General features: G+C 37.9%; 2 protein-coding genes and 1 long non-coding RNA gene across 10 annotated transcripts in view; all 3 read left to right on the forward strand.

Annotated features, from left to right (window-relative positions):
• Positions 1-4273, forward strand: part of scrib (scribble planar cell polarity protein) — a 79752-nt gene extending 75479 nt beyond the window's left edge. For 5 of the 8 annotated variants that reach the window (XM_076888229.1, XM_076888236.1, XM_076888230.1 and 2 more), the window contains one exon: positions 2262-4273. In XM_076888229.1, coding sequence (XP_076744344.1) covers positions 2262-2389 — 128 coding nt within the window. In that variant the 3' untranslated portion in view covers positions 2390-4273. Of the gene's footprint in view, positions 1-143; positions 174-2261 lie in introns of all 8 variants that reach the window. The other 3 variants (XM_076888239.1, XM_076888241.1, XM_076888243.1) reach the window with 1 other exon arrangement.
• A 1946-nt stretch (positions 4274-6219) lies between these two features.
• LOC112435282 (uncharacterized) lies at positions 6220-9620 on the forward strand. The gene is made up of 6 exons (XM_076888246.1): positions 6220-6418; positions 6906-6965; positions 7315-7353; positions 7482-7568; positions 9233-9316; positions 9515-9620. The coding sequence occupies exons 1-5, from the start codon at positions 6350-6352 to the stop codon at positions 9293-9295; spliced, it is 318 nt and encodes a 105-aa protein (XP_076744361.1). The 5' UTR covers positions 6220-6349; the 3' UTR covers positions 9296-9316; positions 9515-9620.
• Positions 9621-10302: 682 nt separating this feature from the next.
• LOC112435310 (uncharacterized) lies at positions 10303-13381 on the forward strand. The gene is made up of 6 exons (XR_013100352.1): positions 10303-10328; positions 12213-12301; positions 12666-12698; positions 12814-12876; positions 13051-13101; positions 13230-13381. It is a non-coding gene; the product is annotated as an uncharacterized LOC112435310 (long non-coding RNA).
• The last annotated feature ends 863 nt before the right edge of the window (positions 13382-14244 follow it).

Raw genomic sequence — 14244 nt, forward strand, 5'->3', positions numbered from 1 at the left:
GGAGTATACACTCCTGCTTTTATTTTATTTTATTTTATTTTTTGGTTTCACTTAAAAATCTAAATTAAAAAAAGCTTCACAAACAGGTGAAGTGATAGGAAAAGGAAGTTGTACCTCAACCTCTTCTATCCCCTTTGATTCAGGTGCCTACCTGGGATAAGCGGCTCCTATTGGTAGGATCCTGTGTGCATGTGTTTGTCGCTCTGTGTGTGTGTGTGTGTGTGTGTGTGTGTGTATGCGAGGAGCGTTTGTCGGGGTGTGTGTCGGGTTGTACATTTACACTCTAACCTGCTGTTTGTGTGGCACAGTTGGGGGTTTGGGTATAAGATGGGTGTGTCCACCTGGGTTTGCTTTGCCATCTGCTCCCCACCAGACAGGAAGCAGCTACTGATTCAAAGGGACGTTTTATGTGTAAAGGATCAGTTTAACCACAGTCCTTTGATTTGTGCATGGATTTGTTTTAAATATAAAGACGTGCACCAGAGAAACCACATGTGTGCGCTAAAATCTAATCAGAAACTTATTCGCTTTATTTTGAAAGCATGATTTGCTTATTAAAACTGAGTAAGTACAGTTGTGGTCAGAAGTTTACGGTCATCATGGCCATGAGTGTCTTGGTAATTTAGGTTTATAATTATTTCTTTGAACTGTTTTTTTTTTTTTCTGGGGTGGAATGATCGCATCTATCTTTAATTACTTTAAAAAACAAGAACCGGGTGCATAAGTTTGAATTTATTTAGCCTTTTTTCTAGTCCACACAGGGTGAAATGTATACATAGATATAATATAACCACTAATATTTGGTTAAATGTCCCTTATTTGACCACTCTTTGAATTGTTTGGTAAATTGGTTTGTTTCTGGCTTTAACCTGGCTTTAAAAGCAGGATTGCGGTCAGGTCTTTGGGTAGGCCAGTGGTGTCCAAACCCAGGCCTCGGGGGCCGGTGTCCTGCAGGTTTTAGATGTGTCCTTAATTCATCACAGCTGATTTAAATGGCTAAATTACCTCCTCAACATGTCTTAAAGTTCTCCAGAGGCCTGGTAATGAAATACTCATTTGATTCAGGTGTGTAGACCCAGGGTGAGATCTAAAACCTGCAGGACACCGTCCCTCGAGGCCTGGCGTTGGCCGAGCCTGGGTTAGGCCGTTTCGAGAAATTTAATGTTAGCTGCCTTTATCCACTCCTAAATCAGTTGTGGATCGGGATCATTGTCCTGCTGGAACATCCAAGTTTTATCCTATTCCATCCACTTTGTGCAATGTACCAGTACCACCAGTAGCAAAACAGCCCCAGAGCATAATGCTACCACCACCATACTCGACGGCTGAAAGCTGCACATTTACTCCTCTTATTATTGTGGACAAATAGCTCAGTCTTTGTCTCGACTGGCCATCAAACTTTTCTCCAGAAGGCATTTGGTTTGTCCAAGAGGGCAACTCCAAATTTGAGTCGAGTTTGAAGGTGTCAATTTTGGAGCAGGGGCTTCTTTCGCGGTCGGCACCCATTCGGTCCATGGCGATTTAAAACCGGCTTCACTGTGGACACTGGTGCTGGTTTGGGTCTCCAGTGTTAGTATGTGTCAATCCAATGAGTGCTGTCAAACAAGCTTTTTATTCTGCAAAGAGAAACTACCAGCAGCACTTAGTCATGATGACTAACTAGAAGTGACCCTGCCTTGTCAATTTAAAAGACTAATTGTTGGACCTATACGATCATTCCACCGTGCAAAAAAAGAAGTTCAAAGAAACCACCTGAAACTACTACGACATTTACGCCCACGACGAGTGTACGTAAACATCTCACCACAACTGTGTTCATTGCTTTTATTCTCCTGCTCAGCTGGCTCAGCAAAGCTTTGGCCTACCTCTTTGCCCTGCAGATGCACACATGTAAAAACTCAGCTACATGATGGTTATGTGCTTCCTTTGTTTGTTTGTTTTTAATTTACATGATCAGCAGGACCAGTCACTATAGTAGAGAAGTGAAGGGATGTTTAAAACAAGGACTTGGCAGTGAAAACACTTAAGAAATACTGAAGTCATTGGTTTGAGTTTAGCACAGAAACTGGACGCATCTGTTTCCTGCTCGTTTCCAGCTGCTGCTCTAAATGTGGGGTGTCTCTCGCAGGGTCACGGGATTCACAGGGATCTTCTGTCCTGTCGCTCTGATCTTTTCTGCAGCAGATACTGTCACAAGAAAAGATGAGAAATTGCAGCAGCTCAAATGCATTTTCTCTCTCTTTTCTTTTTTCCCCTCCCAGGAACCGCCGCGAGCCCCGACGTCACCCCGCTGCCTGCCACCTCCGCCCTGGAGGAGATGGCTCTGTACAGCAACAAGCGCAAACTGAGGCAGGGCCGCCGCAGCCTGGAAACCGCTGTGCCCACATAACACCTCACCCACTGAAGAAAAACCCTGCAGACGTCACGCAAACATACACAACTTCACAAACACTGTGGAGCACTGGCCTCAGAGGGGCGTGCGTCCACAGGAGGTGCAGATTCACCAAACACTACACATGCTGTCAGTAGAGCGAGATTTACTCTGCCGTATGTAACCACTGTAAAGTCTGCGACGCTGATAGTTGCCACACAGACACTTAGAGCCCGCGTGCCAGTCTTGCCTTTCCAGTCTGAGGGCCAGTTGCTCGACGGCCCCTCAGCGGCAAGAAAGCGCTAGCGTTGTTAGCTAGGGTTGCTACTTATTTTTTTATTTCTTTCCATTTAGCATTCAGTTTGCCTCGTAGAATCAGATCTATTTTAACTAGAGATCAAAGCTTTTAGGGGTTTTTTAAATTTTAATTTCTAAGCCTTCAGTGATTTTTGATGCTTTTAAACAAAACATACTGGAAGACAAACGCAGAAAAGAAATGGGTCATAGCTATACTAACTTCTTGAGAGACATTCATAGGCTTTCAGTGTTTTCTTCGGCCGACAGGAGTGTGTATGTGTATATATATACATACACACATATATGTATATTAAACGAGTAGGGAACATCCTGCTACCTTCACTGTCACAAAATGTGGTGAGCTTTTTTTTTTTTTTTTTTTTTTTTTGTAAAGAGTACATATCATTTTTGCACTGCCACTGGTCCGCCTTTTAAAGAACTTATTCCTTCACCCTATCCCGGCCTGGAGGCCAGCTGATAATGCGACTCGCCATCTGTTAATGAGTCACAAAATCACAGCTTTCAGCCCATTATTTGCATATCACTTCATTTTATGTTCGCTTTTAACTCATCAGTTTTGTTCGCGACAGCCATATTTACAAATTCAATTGCCTAAGTTGTTTCAAATCCACTTCACAGGACCTTTAGCAATGTCACATTCCTCTGTAGAGAGTATGACTGACTACAATGGAGGAAGCAGCATGGAGCAGGCAGTTTGGGAGCATGCATTTTGGCATCATTTTAATATTAATGGTACTTATCCTGCCCTGTTAAGGGTAATAGTTGTTTGTTTTTTTAAATGTGAATCACCACTTTCCTTGCGTTATGAGGTTTGCCACAGTGATGTGAAGGTAGCAGGTGTGTGTTTTTGTTGTTTTTATTTTTTTGTTGTTTGTTTTTTTTCTGTCTATGGTTAATTTAAATCTGACGCCACTGAAAATCATTTATCGTGTGAATAATGTACAAATACTGAGAGGAAAAGCAAAATTTGGGGTGTGAAACTGAGCCAGTCTTGGACCTACACTAAACACGTGGACTGCTGATGCATCTGGGTTCAGGCAGGCTTGGCGCTGGGATGCTCTCTGCATGTATATTGGTTTGCTAATGGGAGAGGCCTGAGAGGCAGAACCGGTTAGTCCCTCTCAAGACATGGATCTCACTCAGACTCTTCAGCTTACAGCTCGACACAGTGTCAGTGACGGGTATTTCTGCAGAATCACAGCATCGTAGCATTTTGTGTTAATTTAATGTAGTGTCTTCTAATTAAAGCTTTCCGTGTTGCTCTCACTGACTGAAATTCAGTTTGATAACATTCGCAACAGCTAATATCTTTAAAAAAAATCTTTTAGTAGATAAAACTTTTTTTCCAGATGGGGTTCACTACATTTTTGATGCAGTGTTTCGAGTTTCTGTGTTTAATTCTTTTCGTCTTGAGTTCTCTTCGGGGGCTTTTACTTGCCAATAGGCTGGAGGGGAAAAGGGTCTCATGTCCTAGGGTTGAGGGTTATAGCTCATACAAGACTGTAACTAGTGAATTTGTACAACCAAAGAAGTCTATTTTGTGGTTCAGGAATAATAAATTTTACTTTCCATGTAAAAAGCTGACTGACTCTGTCGTGTGTTGTGTGCTGGGTTAACATACAAGAAGAACAAAGAACAGGCAAGAGGCTGCAAGACACTAAAATGTGTAATGATGTTAGGAAAACATATGAGACATGAGCAGAACCATAAAGTAGAGGGCACGGCTTGTGAGAGATGATGGCCAAATTTTCAGCTTTATTTATATATCACCAAACTACAACAGCAGTGATATCAAGGTGCTTTATATTGTAAGGTAAAGACCTTGCAATAATCCAGAGAAAACCTTAAAAATCAACGCTCCCCTATGACCAAACAATTGGTGATAACGTGAAGAAAAAACTCCATTTTAACAGAAGACACCTCTGCCAGAACCTGGCTCAGGGAGGGGCCATGACCAGCTGGGGTGAAACGGTGCATGATGGGAAGTCCCCAGCACTCTAGACCTATTGCATCATAACTAAGGGACGGTTTAGGGTCACCTGATCCAGCCCTAACTATATGCTTTATCTGAAAGGAAAGTCTTGAGTCTAATCTTAAAAGTGGAGGGTGTCTGACTCCCTAATCCGAACTGGGAGCTGGGCCCACAGAAGAAGGGACTGAAAGCTCAGCGTCCCATTCTACTTTTAAAAACTCTACGAACTACAAGTAAACCAGCAGCCTGAGAGCGAAGTGCTCTGCTGGGGTGATACGGGACTAAAAGGCCTATAAGATGAGATTGGGCCTGATTATTTAACACCTTGTATGTGATTAGAGAGATTTTACATTTACTTTGGGATTTAACAGGGAGCTGATGAAGAGAAGCCAGATTGGGAGAAATACGGTAAGTGTGCTTATTTGCACAGAACTGGCAGATGGATGCTGCCTGCCGAACAGTCTTGTGAAACCTTGCAAAGAGTGCAGTAATGTTAATGGGTTCATATCACTAACTATATGAACAAAATGACTAAAGGCTGCAAGTTTAGCTCGCCCAGTTGAGCAGGTGGTTCACCACATGGCTCGATGCAGAGACCAGGTGTCAAGTCTGACCACGGGCCCTTTGCTGTGTCTCTCTTCCTGCAAATGCTTTTTTTGTGTCTATTTGTCACTATTCTGTCTAAAGATGGACATGTGTGTAATTGGATAAGAATCTGGCTGTCAGATGGATGCAGATCCAGAGTTCAGGTCTCTGGAGAAGACATCAGAGTCTAGCTCCACTTTACTCAGGTTTATCATTAGGCTAGCTTACATGAACAGATCATATCAAGTTAAATATCAATTTTCATGTTATTTGAAAACATAAGTGCCTGGTTGAGCCTCCTGTGGTGGGTTAAAGGGAAGAACAAATTCCCCAGTGGTGAAATCTCTCTCAAATCAGTATTGCAAGAAAAAGAATCATTCATTGTTGCTTTATTAATGTTTCATTATACATGAAGCTGAATTTTTTTTTTTATCTTTTAGCATTTTTAATGTAATTAGAATTTTAGTTTCCAGTCCTGAATCTTCAGTTTTTATTGTAATCCAGCTGTGACTGTAACAACGCATTTAAGTGCATTTTTCTGTGTTTGATATAAAGTTGCTATCACTTTTTTCTTCTCTTTAAACTCTACTTCCCATCCTGTTAGTCCTACTTTTGCACATGAAAAATGTTAAATATAAGTAATTCAATAATTATAATTTTCAGTTGTTCTGTGGAAGAGGTTAGCTTTTTGATTATTTGTAGGAATAATCAATCACTGGTATGAGTTTTCTTATTAAAGTGCACCCTCCTCTTACTTCAGGTGCCGAACCAAAGCAGTGAAAATGCTGTTGAGCAAGTAGGTGGACTAAAATTTCAGAAAGCAAACTAATGATTAATATACGTCGGAGTTTTGTGGGAGAAAAATATGTTAACGTACAAGAGACTGAAGATTAATCAGCTGCAGAAAAAGATACAGAAGACAACCAGCTGTCAAAACAGGAAAGCAGTTTGACTAACAAACTCAAACTTGACATAGAGAGCGTCACGAGGGAAGGCGAGGAAAGTTGAGACTTTAACCTACAAGTGAAACCATAAATTCAAATTCCTCTTACTGGGACTGCAAAGCCGACATCGTGCACACAGGTGGCTGACTTGTTTTTAAGATGAGGGGATTCACACTGCTTATGGTGGGAATTATTCTGGCTGCACTGACAGACTTTTCATTTGCAGAGGTAAGAAAAAAAGTACTAAATGCCACCGTTCTGTAAGGTAGTGCAAATACAATCATTTTTATATCATTGCAAAATCAATTATGCTCATTCAAAGTTTTTACTCAGTTTAAATGTCTATTAAGATAAATATTAATTAAGTATTGTTGCTCAATACTGCAAACAAATACACAGCGAACTAATGCATTTAATCACTCCTGCAAGCTTAATAATGAAAATATATAAATAATTAAACAAATGTGTAATCGCTGCTTGGTTTTGGGTCTAAATATTTTCTAAATAATATGTTTTTAGATCTAAATATTTTCTGTTTTTTAGATGATAAATGTGTGCTTGATCACATTATGTCAGTTAAGTGACAGAAATCGATTTTTTAAGGCTCATTCTGTTATGCATTGAAATGTTTAAGACAAAAAAAGTCCTTTACATGATCTGCCAAATGGAAGTGAACATGTTATAACTAAAGCTGCTTTAAATATATATTTTTTAGGCTGGATATTTATCTATGAGGCCAATGGAAGGTACAAACGGGACGTCCAACTCAACAGAGGTGTGTGAACTTTGAGTGTTTCATGTTTTAATCTGTTTAGGTGAGACTTAAAATCAAATTAGATTTTGACAAATATAAGCAGTGCTGCTCAAATATGAGTAGAATTCTTACTTTAATTATTCTCAGTAAAAATGTCTTTGTTATGGGATTTTTTTTCAATTATATAATCATAGTTTTCAATTGTAAAGTGTGCTAATTGCTGCTATTTCTAAGGGACGGGTTAGGTTTTGATTATTTTTCTGTTTTATTTGAAGTCCAAAGTCGACGACCTTGCAGGAATAAACAAACACATGATTACAAGCATTGGAACCTGTTTCCTCATTAAAGTTCAAATGTGCTCTTATTTTAGCCACAAGAGGAAACCACAGAAAATAAAGCTGCTGTGCAGGTAGGTTTCATAAAGCAAAGTAAGGACTGACACGTGAAAAGTGTTGAAATGCAAGAGGATGAAGATGCATTTATCATCTTACTCACATTAACCTAAAGTTTGGCTGACTTCCTTTTTAATCCCATCAGTGGAACGGCACCATTAGGCCAGTGGAAAGTGATTTTGGGTTCCCTCCTACAGAGCCCCTCGAACAAAGCCCCCAGAAGGACACCAAAGTAAGAAACTGCAGCAAAATAAAGACCTTTAAGTCATGTTAAAGTTTGAAAAACTTTATTTTATTTAGTCTTTTGAAAAACATTATTTTAATTAAAAAACAAACAAACAAAAGCTTTAATGTTTACCACAGAAATGTGAAGGCAGTTTCTCCAGCTCCAAAGTCCAAAATCCAAATGAAGCCTTTTTATTTTTGTTCCTGTTAAACAGGAGTTTTTCCCAATGTCGCCAAAGCACTTGCTCATAGGGGGTCGTGTAATTGTTGGGGTTTTCTCTGTTGTATTATTGTAGGGACTACCTTACAATATAAAATGCCCTGAGGTGACTGTTATTGTGATTTGGTGCTGTATAAATAAACTAAATTGACTTTGCTTTGAACAACAACAACTGACAATCTAAAGACGTTCACACAGAGCAGTTTATTTTGTGTTTTTCCTTGTCATTGTCATTACAGTAAATCTTAACTTCTTAGTGTGAGCAGTTGCTGCTTTTCTTTTTGAAATATGACAGAAAACCAAACAACTTGGTGTTTTATTGGTTTAAGACACAACCATGAAAATGTGGAACCAAAAAAATCACAGTACTGCTTTACATTACCAATACCTGCTTACACTCTGCATACACTACTACGTACTATGAATACAAGACAATGTACTGTTTTCAAACAAAGGAATATAATATTTACAGAAACTTAAACTTAAAAAAGTCATTATTGGAGGGGACGCCCATGAGAGCAACCAGCCTCACCAAATTAACAACTGCCCTGTTGTTGAGAATAAAACAGACTTTGGGCAGGTAAGCAAACAAATTTGAACTTTGATGTTAAACAAGAGCTGAAGTAAAACAGCCTCCACCTACAAACACATGCATCATAAAACAGGCGTAAGCGCTCACTGGAAGCTGATTACAAAATGAGAGGACTCACACTGCTCTGTTTGGTGGGACTTATTCTCACAGCTTCGGTAAGAAAATATATCACTGTTTGATGTTCACAGATATGTTGAAAGCTTATAACAAATGACAGTCTACATAAATATTTATTTAGACATATTTATCATCACGAAACAAAGACTTAATATTTTTCACTATTAAAGAGGTCAATCTGGACTTTATTAACTAACATATAAGTGAGACATAATTCTTATCATCATGAGATTTTTGTTTTTTTTTTAAATTGAAAAAAACAACAACCCAACAATAAATATCAATTGCCCCACGTGTGTGGAATTATATCTGTGACCCCTTTTACAGATATAATCTTTGCCCCGGGCCTTGAAATACCAAGAAAATAAACAGATCTATGACTTGCTTCAGAGTTGATCATCTATTACTAAGTAAAATTAGGCTAATATTCATTTTTAATATTTTGTAATATTTATATTTAAGATCATTCAATCATCCGCATCAACATTTACTTTGTGTCGGCAAATATCTACACAAATTGTGTGAATTCTGTTTTATGTTGACTCCTAAAAGCATTTTTACTAACACAACAAGCTCAAACTGCTTATTTCAATTTTATGCTACAGTGACACAGATGTGCTGTATATTAGTGTAACCTTAAAACTTGACTTAGAATTTCTTTGTCTTTACATAATTATTTATATGCATATTTCATGTATAAATGTATATTATTGTAGATTATATTTTATTTCAATGTTGATAGCAAACTGAGTTGTGCCATGGGTGCTGGAGTCCCCTTGAAGGTACACGTGATGAAACTGAATAAGCCGAGGGAAATGACACACAGGTAAAAAACCATTGACAACACTATATTTACACATCTATAATTTGTCATAATTTCATGTAAAAGAAAATTATCAAAGTGCCTTGAAAAATTGTATTTTAAAACAAATGTCTTAAAAAAAGATAGAAACCTGTCCATAGGTGTGATTTTGTGACAGTTAAGTGAAATCATTAGATTTTTTCCCCTCTGTGTAATTTACAGACCGTTCATCAGAACATTTCAGTGGAAGCAACAGTGGACGACCGTGATTCTGCTCATGTTACTGTCTTACCTAAATAATCATTAAAAGTCTGTTGTGAGAAAAGTTTCCTTTATTTGTTAAGTGTCTCTTATTTGTTGTTATGTGCTTTTTCCAAGGTCATTTAGAAACGTAGAGCTGGAACTTTTGACAAATTATCTGCCAGACACACAAAAAAACACCTATTCTGACAAAATGAGACAACACGGGAATTAATTATCGAGGGGAGACACAAATGAAGACAAAAAGAACATTTTCTTTAAAGAGACGGTAAATTTACAAAACTAACTTCATCACGTTTTACTAACACAAAGGCAGTGGCTGCTTATTTCAGGCCTGTTATAACAAATGCACGTGAGCTGACGTGTGCCATCGTTGCTATGAACTCCTAACTGTATTTAATGATCATACTTTGTCCTGCTGCTTTTTTAATAAACAAATAAAAACAGTTCCTGATAAACTAACTCGACATCCTGTTACGGGCATTTTTCTTAATAATTAACATTGAGAAAAATTACAAATAAAATAAGCTTTTTCTTTTAAATATGGCATTTTACGAAAGAGAGAACAGCGGATTCATAAGTATGTGGAAGAGTCTGAATTACATTAATAACAAATTCAGTTTTGAAGAGAATAAAGCAGACTTTTTTTTCATTTGCTAACAAACAAAGTTGAACTTTGATGTTAAACAAGAGTTGAAGTCAAAGAGGCTTCACCTACAAACACTTGGATTATAAAACAGTTTGAAGTGCAGACAGGAGGCCGATCACATCCGAGGTGAGACGACTCGCACTGCGCTGTTAGGTGGGATTTACTCTCACAGCTTCAGTTAAACAAAACAAAACATCATACTGGCAAATTAGCCAAATTTTTAAAAACCTTTTCTGCTGGTTTCAATAAAACTTCTATCATACAAAGTGTGAATATGTGTAATGAGTGTAGGGAAATTTTAGCTTCACAGATCAAATACTATAGCTTGAAATTTTCACTGGTCTTATCAGGATCTTTCATTTGGGACAGATACATTAAAACTAGTGAACTAGTTTACTAGTTAATTCTTAACTAGTTTTTGACTTGTTAAGTCCAGCAAGTCCTACAAACTCCCATTTTTGAGCAAACACTAATAAAAAAACTGTCATTTATTGTCTTTTTAAATTTCTTAATGGTTTCTGGTTGAATTTTACAACTGCAAAACAAAGCATACTTAGTCATAAAAAGTAAGAAAACACCAAATTCATTCAACTTTCATGTTGGATTGATCAAATTTGAGCCGTTGCACCACAAAACAAAAACATCAGTATAAAGTTTAATCCGATGGTACTCTAATATGTGAAGCTAAAATCTTCCAGCAATCATTATATATGTATTTATTTCTTCGCGGTTTCATTGTAGGACTGTTGTTTAACTACCAGATAAACGAGACTGCAGATTTAAACTTAGGCTTGATATAAATGTATTTTTCTACCATAAATCAGCTGGAGTGTTTCTCACACACTGTTGTTAAAAAACAAAAAAACCCAGCACTGAACTTGAATTTGTATATCTTTATTACATTTGAGGGTTAGCACCTGAGTACTGCATCTAAAATGAGCAAATTCAACAAAATAGAGTAACTTTGACTGTATCTGTGTAAAGTAACCAGTTCTTGAAACATTATGATCTATAACATCCATCACAGGTTTCCACTTTCCACTTTTCTCTATGTAAATGTGATTAAAATGTATCATTTGACAGGGATTAGGCAGTTTTACATAAGTCAAGTACTAATGAAACAGATGTACAGAGAGGTTATAGCAGTGAGGTCAAACTCGTTTCACACTGACGGCCACGAACAGTCCACCATGACTTGAGTGGGCCAGACGAGTGAAACTCCACTTTCTGTCCGTGTAAAGGTGTTTAACTCCACATTTAATCCCTGAGATATCGTACAATAAGATAAAGATCTGCAAGTTCAACACCACATCTCAGTGTTTCTATGATAAATGTGTAAAATTACAGTTGTGGTGCAGCTCACTGCCCAGAGTGTCTGATGTTTGTACAACATAGAGTTTCATGGATGAAAATTTTCTTTCTTTTTTTATGTCATAATGGTAGACAGTGAAAAACACTGTCTACACTTTTCTGTCATTTAACTATTTATCTATTACTTAACTTCTTTGGTGTAGAATGAACGGCTGTTATCAGCAGGAAAAGCTGTCCAACGATTTATGCACTTCCTCATATTTTCTGCAGTGTTTGCCTGGCCGATTCTGGCCCCCGGGCCTTATTTTTGACACCTTTGGGTTATAGCAGAATATATAAGGTGTCTGTCTCCCTGCTTGTTACAAAATGACACCTTCAATACAAAATAAACCGACTGGGTCCACGAGGACAGGGTGAGGCAATCAGGAAGTAAGAATACATTTTTAAAAATGCATAAATATTATCAGCCTTTTCTTGTAAACGTGACACCTGGGACAGCAGGTGTCACAGGGGATGTTTAAATCTTCACTGCTGTTGAAACGTCTAAATTAAACTAAAAATGTTGTTTTCTGAAGAATAAAGCAGACTTTGTGAGCGCAAACATATTTACATTTGCTAACAAACACAGTTGAACTTTGATGTTAAACAAGCGCTGAAGTGAAAGAGTCTCCACCTACAAACACTTGCATTATAAAACAGGAGGTCTGTGTGCAGACAGGAGGCTGATCACATCCACGATGAGAGGACTCGCACTGCTCTGTTTGGTGGGATTTATTCTCACAGCTTCGGTAAGAAAATATCATGCACCTGTTTGATGTTCATGGATTTCCTGAAAGAATTAACAGTCTCACTGAGTTTATAACAAGTGATAATCTACATAAATGTTTAGATTTCATCTTTAACATTGTAGGACTGTTGTTAGTTAGTTAGTCCAGTATGTTTTTAATTTCTGTTTATTTATTTTGACCAAGAATCAGCTGGAGTGTGTCTCATGCTGCTGACTCGCTGAGATTAATTGATTAATGCTGCTTTGTTTGCTTTGAAATGTCAATGACCTTCCAGCACTGAGGGGAAAAAGGCAAAAATAAAAACCTCCAACACTTAAATCTGTATATTGTTATTCTATTAAAGCGTTTTCCATTTTCTTTTCAGCTGCATGAAGGAGGCGCAGCACCATCATCGGATGTAAGTTAGAAAAACAAAAAAACAACCTGTTGACACGAGTGGCATTATTCACCAGTAATTATAACATTATAATATTATATATAAATGTGTGTGTGTTTATTTTTTTTTACTTTAGGATGCTGGCAGCTGGCATCCTCTTGAAAGCACTGGCAATTTTCCAACTGCTCCAACTCGTGTAGTAAGTAACGCCACAAAAATAAGCAATATTTATATGTCCGTGCGTGTCCTGCAAGGTGTAAAATGATAAAAAGTATCAAATTATTTGTTTATTTGTGCAGGTTATATTTTATTTAGATGTTGGGGAAGGGTTGGGTTTAAAGATCTGTAACTAATGTAATCCAACATATTTCAGAACGAGACCTTGCATCCAAATAATTCTACTCATGCTGGAAATGCCACAGAGGTAAAACACCATCAGCACAGCTTTTATGAAGTCGGACAACAGCATTTAATTTGAAATAGCACTGACGAGAGAACAGAGAATATGTGGCAATTTATTGAAATCCTTTTATTTCTCTTTACACTTTACAGGTTCATCACAACAATACAGCTGCAGCAACAGTGAAAGAAGACGCGTGATGCTAAAAATGTTGAAGCGTGAATCTTCACAGAGACAGACGACCGTGATTCTGCTGGTGTTACCGTCTTCTCTGAATAAACACTAAAATTATGTTGTGGGAAAAGTTTTCTTTATTTATTAAACTTAATAAAAGGTCTTTTAAAATGTGTTTTTCAAGAGATGGAAAAAAAGACCTACTCTAACATAGGGATTAATAACTGACGTTAAATTTTCACGTTAATCATATTTCATTAACAATTAAGCACTGCCTGGTTATTTAAGGTCTAAGAAACTGAATGCATCACATCAGAGTCGGAGCTGTAGGGGCGTTTCTAGGACTTTCTTAACAAGGTGGCAGAGAGGGGGGCAATAATCATGTATGATCTCAAATTTAATGTCCTCAGCTTGTAATGTTTAGACTTTGAAATGCAGTTACTTTGATTACAGTGCTTTGTTCTCTCACAAACCACAAGCTTTACATAAAAGTACATACAAATTTAACCTATTAACAGTTAGACAATTACAAATCAAAAATAAGCTAGTCACACGCAGTAATGTAACAGCTACACATTTTAAAATCAATATTAGCTCATAGCTTTAAAAGTCATTTTAAATGTAAGAGTGTTTTTTCTGCACATTACTTGCAGAAACGTGCAGATCGAATCACCGGTGTTGTCAAAACGCGACTGTGATTCTGCGGAGTGATTGACAGTACTGTGATCCAATAAGATAAGGCAGTTTCAGATGGACAGTTTTCTAAACCAATGACGGTGGGAGTTAGAGGGTAGGCGATCAGATTCCAAGAGGGGTCTAGAAGGGTGGGTCTAGAAAGGGCGGTGCCACCCCATGCCACCCTTTTAGACTCACCCCTGCTGAGCTGAGCATCAGCCAAGTCGCAATCAGCCAAGGTTTCAGGTGAACCCATTGCCCCACCCTATGTGATTTCCTGAGGTCAGATGGCCCAGGATGTGAGTGGGCGTTAAGGCG

This window comes from Maylandia zebra, linkage group LG9, assembly GCF_041146795.1.
Source record: "Maylandia zebra isolate NMK-2024a linkage group LG9, Mzebra_GT3a, whole genome shotgun sequence".
Taxonomy (NCBI): domain Eukaryota; kingdom Metazoa; phylum Chordata; class Actinopteri; order Cichliformes; family Cichlidae; genus Maylandia; species Maylandia zebra.

Excerpts from the sequence above, each read along its gene's own strand:
- LOC112435282 (XM_076888246.1), top strand. The coding sequence starts at position 6,350 with ATGAGGGGATTCACACTGCTTATGGTGGGAATTATTCTGGCTGCACTG. Across the intron at positions 6,419-6,905 it reads CAGACTTTTCATTTGCAGAG|GCTGGATATTTATCTATGAG; the intron begins GTAAGAAAAAAA and ends TATATTTTTTAG. Across the intron at positions 7,569-9,232 it reads GCCCCCAGAAGGACACCAAA|CAAACTGAGTTGTGCCATGG; the intron begins GTAAGAAACTGC and ends CAATGTTGATAG.